Source organism: Drosophila albomicans, chromosome 2L, assembly GCF_009650485.2.
Source record: "Drosophila albomicans strain 15112-1751.03 chromosome 2L, ASM965048v2, whole genome shotgun sequence".
Taxonomy (NCBI): domain Eukaryota; kingdom Metazoa; phylum Arthropoda; class Insecta; order Diptera; family Drosophilidae; genus Drosophila; species Drosophila albomicans.
Genome location: NC_047628.2, coordinates 23,641,664 through 23,648,467, shown reverse-complemented (window position 1 = coordinate 23,648,467; position 6,804 = coordinate 23,641,664). Strand labels below are relative to the sequence as shown.

The 6,804-nt window shown below is 37.6% G+C and overlaps 1 protein-coding gene across 1 annotated transcript; it reads left to right on the top strand.

The window, feature by feature from the left end:
* The first annotated feature begins 5,013 nt into the window (after positions 1-5,013).
* On the top strand, positions 5,014-6,449 carry LOC117564143 (uncharacterized). Its single transcript, XM_034242805.2, has 3 exons — positions 5,014-5,184; positions 5,246-5,802; positions 5,992-6,449. Exons 1-3 carry the CDS (start codon positions 5,131-5,133, stop codon positions 6,293-6,295), a joined length of 915 nt encoding a protein of 304 aa, XP_034098696.1. The 5' UTR covers positions 5,014-5,130; the 3' UTR covers positions 6,296-6,449.
* The last annotated feature ends 355 nt before the right edge of the window (positions 6,450-6,804 follow it).

Sequence of the window (6,804 nt, the reverse complement as noted above, 5' to 3'; positions counted from 1 at the left end):
TAAATTCTGTAAATGAAATTTCCAATATTTGTTCCAGTTAAAAAAGGCCTCTCTTTAAATTTGCAATTAATTTATTGAATTTAAACATATTTTATATAGGTAGAATATTAGACATTATAATTGACTTTTATAATTATTATTAGATATAGGGTATCTCTCAACCGACTACTCACAACATTGCGATGCACATAAATCTGGAGTATAGCTGTGGGTAGCAGTAGCTTTCTTGACAACGCACAGTGGTCACCATCAACATAAAGAGCTCGCTTGAAAACATCATATTTTTAGATTCGGAGACCACATTCAATGCACATATTTGTACAAGAATATCAATATCATACGAGTATATACAACCTGCATAAAGCGTAATCTTAATCCTGCGGTTCTAACGCTGCGGTTCTAAACTCAAGATTTGTCATTCTACAGTTAATATTTAGCAGCGATTATTCGATTTTATAATGTATAGCCCGCATTGTGTCATCAACGCTTCAATCGAAGAAGAAGAATGTTGAAATGTGTTAAAAAGAAATTTGATTTACACAATTCAAATTACTTGTATTCAAGTAACAAATAATTATAGAGCGCAACTTCTAAACTTAGTTTTAATTCTACTGAAATTGTTTCACAGCAAATAACTTTTTCACCACTGTTGAAACGAGAGTTTTGCACGTTGCGTTGATAACTCATTTCACGTGTCTAGATAGTATTACTTACAACACTCAGAGCTGCTGTCGCTGACCATGGGACATTGACGTTGCAACAGCACGACTTGCTGACATCAGTTCGAGATGCGGGAGTCTGGCTCAGAGACTCACAGACTTTACTAAATGGCTGCTCGCTGTTCATATACCTATTGAAAAACAACGAAAAAGGGTATAATGGAATGAATGCATCAAGCTATCAACTCTTCTTTTTCAATGTTTGTCGTTCAATAGAGATTCATCGAATTATACTACTACAAGAGAAGGCATGAAATTTTTAGATTTGCTGTTTATAAGACGTATTTCAATTTTACCATTAATAACCTAAATGATGGTTATTAAGTAAGTGTTAGATTTTAGATGATTAATTTAACTAAAATTAAGTAAAAATTTTAAAACATTTATTTGTTTGCTAAACTTCTCTTCAGTCTACTAGAAAGATTAGAACATTACTTGTTAATAACCATTTAAAGTTCTTAAATATATGAAAGTTTCTATTCAAATATGTGCCAGAGTATCTGCAAGTCGTACATTCCTGTTCGCACCCTTTTCAACTTACTTGTTTTTTACTGACTCTCGTAAAAGTGAGCAGCATTTGCAGTAGCATTGTTATTGTTGCGCTGGTTTTAGTGGCTGTCGTAGGAAGTCATCAACAACAACAAAATGAAGAGAAAACACAACACAAAAAACTGTCGTCGTTCCAAGTCGTCCAATATTCTATGCTTGATTCCACACAGGTCTCACTAGTTAACTTCGCTTCACTGATGCGCTTTTTTCAATTTGTCACGTACGGTAGATTTTGAGTTCGATATTCGCTTGCTCATTACATCAACGTTGAACATGGAAGACTAGTGAAATATGTTATGTTGTAAGGGAGAGGGGGAAAGGGGAGGCACACTTAATAACAAATTAGTATTTATGAAATTCATAGAATTATTCGTTTGTCCCGCTAATCTATAAAAATCGCCTTGGGCTTGCATGTGACGGGTCTATCTAATTATGCAAGATTTGCCGGGTCTTAGCCTCGAAAGTCTCGAAAGTCTGAAGTTGGTTTTCAGTTTCTAGGCCAATACACAGCTAAGGTATATATAATATACGATATATATATTGTGCCATAGACTCGTCTATGATGTAATGTTGACTAAATTATGACGTTGGTCAAAACGTGCGCTGGACACATTTATCATTTTGGGGCTGGAATCCAAGAGAACTCCGACTCCCAACTCTGACTTCCAAATGCTAAAAGCAATAATAACTTTATGTCTTTTGCGGCGAGGCAAATAGCGAACACACGAGTCCAGCGAGTCCTTCGAGTCCTTGAGTTTGCTATGATAGAAAATTGTGTCACGACAGGAAGCGAGATAAGAGCGTAATTTTCTTTCAACGTACATTGGGCGACAGGTAAAAGCTTTACAAGCTGACCCCTATCAACCACCCCCGCACTCTCTGCTCTGCTCTGCCCCCCCTCTTTGGCCACTACATTGCTACGGCGGCCCGGATGTGGACTATCGTGGTTACCGTTAGTCATTTTCAGTGATTGTTCAACCGACGAAGGCACCAACGTTGACTTGACTTTTAATGATTGTCACGCTCCCTAACCCTCCACCTTCACCCTCTACATATTTTTCACCCTCCCACTTGAGCACAACAGACAGGCGAATGAGGTGCTGCCCCTCCTCCAGTCTGCTTCTTCTTCTTCTTCTTGCTCGAACTGTGCCTAATTTGCATTTATATTCATAATCTTGGGCATTGCGTCATGAAATATTGCATGTCCCGAACTTGTGACACTTTAATTGCTCACTGGATTACACTCGGCCAAACACAGGTACACACACACATTTCAAGTACAGTGGTCACACACTACAGTGGGCAGACCTCAGACCTTTTAAGAAACGATCAAATCGCAATTTGAGAGTTTAAAGAGAGCTCTTCTCTGCTCTTCTCATCTCTTTGCTGCGCTGCGCTGCATAAATCTCACGTTGGACCCATTAACGTTGTCTATATGGCCCCTATATGGTTATTAGGCTCTTGTCTGTTCTGTTTCGCTGACTACGTGACTTTTGCGCGATTTCCATGTCTGCAGATCGATTTTCAGACACCAACAACAGATACAGATACAGACAGCAACAGATACAGATACAACTGCAGTCGCAACAACAGATGCAGATAAAGCTATGGAAGAGGGGTGGAGCGGGGAAAGGGAGTAAAGTTAGTGGCGAATGTTTTCAGCTGACCAGCAGACAAAACAAAGTCAAGATCCTAAGTTGTTATTCTCCAGCCAGATAAATGTCTAAAAATACAAACAAAAGATACACGAGCTCGCTCACAGCTTACTTCTACAATGTGGGTTCCCTACTCTCCCGACTCTCCCTACACTCCCTCATTTTCCCCTTATTCTCTTGTCTGCACTTTGTCTGCCTGACTATATCTCAGTATGTCAGACCTTCTTCAGAATTTCTTATTATCGGTTCAGGCATAATTGAATTCAAACTTTACTCTGTGGACTTTACGAGTACTTGGGCTCTGTTTAGTCTTAAGACGAACATGTGTTCTGTGATTTTATTCTGATAATATATGATGTGTGGTATTTTATCTTCACCTGATAGGATTTTGGAAGAAACAAGCAAATGTCATCATCTTCTTGACTTTCTGAGCACTTAAAAAGGATCTCAATTGTAAGTTTGCGCATTCGAGGGTTTTACTTAAATGTTCACAGGTTTTCTATCTGAATTGTGTTCCGATAATTACAAAGTTTTCATATATTATTTATGTAAAATGTTCGTTCCATGTATTTCAAGGAATTTGTATGCCTTAAAATTATTTAGTTAGTTTAAATCATAATTAGTTGTACTCAGTTATGACTCTTACTATAGAACTTAGAAATATATTTTATATACTAATATATTTTACATACAATTCATATCATTTATAATTTGTTATTTTTTGGCTTATGCATAAACTACTATATTTTTCTTTCCCTCTGTTTTACTTCTTCCACATTTCAAATACCCTAGACATCTCTTCAATCTCATACTTTACCCCCTCTCTATACCCTGTACCCCACCCTGAAAGAGGCTGCCATTTTGTATCCAGATTCACCCACCGCAAGTGGAGCACTTTGAGCTATAGCCAAGCGTAAAGAGATGTAAAGACATGCTCAAGTATGCCACTCGATGCTGGGGCAGGTAAAAGGTGCAAAGGTGAATGGGAGGGTGGCAAGAAGGCTGGGGACGAATGTGTGTGTAGGGGGAAAGAGAAAAGGAGGCATGCAGTCGATGGTAGCAGCGTTGCCACAAAATGCCAAACAAGCGTAAACTGCCATTTTGCTATTTCGAGGCACAACGAAAGCAGCAGTGAAAGTAGTATGGCAAATGGCAGACCATAGATACCCTGTAAAATACGGAAAATAATCAAAATTAGTTAAGGAAATTTTATATATTTTAGATATAAGATAGCAATAGTAAGTTATATATCTTCAATGCAAAAATGCAATTATATATCTAATATTTTAGCATAATATTTCGAAAAATGAATCGTCTAAATAAAGCTGCTTCAGTTTCGCTTATTTCATTATTTTTATAGACTCTCCAAACGAATTTGCGAAACCAGCTAACCCCATTTACAGGGTATTTTAATTAAAAACTGCAATTGTATATGAAATAAAGTATTTCACATTGTGCACATAATTTTATTGTATTTACATCACCAGGGCCAGCAAATTTGCACGCATTTTAGTCGCATTCTCTGGCGGCTTTAAGAGGCTTCCACATCCACTTTGACTGCATCTCCACCCTGTTGGATGATAGACCTTTAGTTGCTCTCCAGTTGGCCAGTTGCTGGTGGATGGCCTGGCAAATTGGCTTAGTTAAAATTGTATTAGTTCTGCATCAGAAAGCTCGCGCAGACTGAGCAAAGGACATTTTTTTTTATAATGCTCTTCAAGCTTTCGATTGGTAAGCTCATTATTAAGCTATCGTTGCGCGAAATTGCATTGTACGAGAATTGCTAATTAGCTTGGCGGATTACAACAATTAATAGCTAAAGAAAATAAGCAAAAAGTGAGTTACTTAGTGTAAGGTTAGAAAGCTCTAAAAAGTGATAAACGAAGGTTACTCAATACTGTAAGCATCAAGTATCTTTGGCACCTAAAAAAAACATATTTTCAATTTATTATTGGAAACCATTTGATCACGTCACCCGACATAATAACACCTACATCAATTAGTCAAATCTTAAACTGTAAATCTCGAAAGTTTTATAATAAAGTCAGCAAAGCAAAGCATTCAATGTAAGATATGTAAAATAACACTTGGTTTTATACAATCAGTTGAGTTCAATTTTAGTAGATCAAACATTTTAAATCACAAGTATATTTTTCTACTGAGATTATTTATTAAAAACAAACGCAAATTTTAAGTGTAAACCAAATATGATTGAACTAAATTTCATATATGTTTTAGCCACGGCCTTTATTGTTGTCAGTGTAAGCCGCCTAAAGTAAAGTAATTAGATAATTATCTATTTTTTATTCAATTCTTTTTCAGCTCTCACACTTGGAGTTGTCCTCAGATGCTGTGCCCCTTCAGTCGCATCCTTCAGGTGTGCACATTCAGGATCTGCGCAAACAACCAGATTTGTATGCAGCGGCCAGCAATCAGAACTCGAATGTCGTCCAAAAGAACACTACGCTCGATAAGGCAAAAGAAAAGAAGAGAGTTCATGTGCATCCGGCACTGACCACCAAGTTTATGGAATTTGTGGCGCAGGCACAGATGAGGGAAGGCGAGGAAACTGATGAACCTCCCGATGGAGCATCTGATAGTGGAGTCGATGATTCTACAGATGCAGGAGCAGCTGGCGGTGGAGGTGGAGCAGGCGGCAGTGGCACAGGTGGCAATGGCACGGACACTGGCGGCACCAAGGGTCACGAGATTACCATATCGGTGCCGAAATTCCATAAAGATCACATGGGCAACTGGATTTACCATGTATGGGGTGCCACCTATGGCAATTTGTGGGGCGATACACGATTCAACAATGCACAGTTCACCATACCACGCATTCGCGTCGATTCAAATGCATCCATCAACTACTATCCCGAGTGAGTAAAGCAAATTTTAGATATTCTTCGTCTGTCTGTCCATTTACATTAATACGTAGATCTCTGAGATTGTAAGAGGTAGAGTTATGAAATTTGTAGACAGTATTCTTTAACTGAAGTGTTTTAAAATTTGAAGTTTTATAATAGTATATTTTACTTCTGTTAATTAAATATTTTTGATATTTTCAGTGGTCCCCGTTCGACTGTTTGCATGGGATCAACCATCTACAATGTGCCGGCTGTCCAAAATTGGCTGAGGCGCAATGTCTATACGGAGGTGCATAAACATCCGACATTATTGGATCCACTCCGGCAGCAAATCTACAAAGAAGGCAGATCCGAGGAGTGTCATGATGCCGAAAAGTATTCCAAATGGAAGGATTATCAGGAGTGTGCAATGCGACGCAATCAGCGCATGGAATATTACATTCCCAAATATCCGCTACATCAAATTGGCTTCAAAGGCTCCAAGGAAGGTGCCAAGCATGTATAATTCAAACATTGTCAATTCGTACACTACAAGAATGTTTCAAGTCGGGAATTTCTTTTGAAAAAATTGCATTAATAATATAATAATATGTTGTATATTTGGAAATAGATTATTGTGATACCATTTCGTATTTGCACTGAAAGAAAAGTTAAGCTCTTATACTTATATTTTTACTGAATCAACCATTTCTAAAGTTTAAAGAAAAACGACTATCCCAAGGAACTCAGGAACTTGAAATGCCACACTCTCAAAATTTGTGCAGCGAATTCGATTAGCAACTAGTTGGTTAATTTCCTTGAGTGGGTACAATAATTTTGAATAGGAAAATACTCTTTTTTAATATAAGAATGTAAGTCTAACATCCCACTATGCAATGTTATGATAGTATTTAATAGAAATATTATTGAATCAACCTTATTTAAATAACCAAACAACGAGATTAACCACAACTATCCCAAGAAACTCAGGGACTTGAAATGCCACACTCAAAATTTGTGCGGCGAATTTGATTA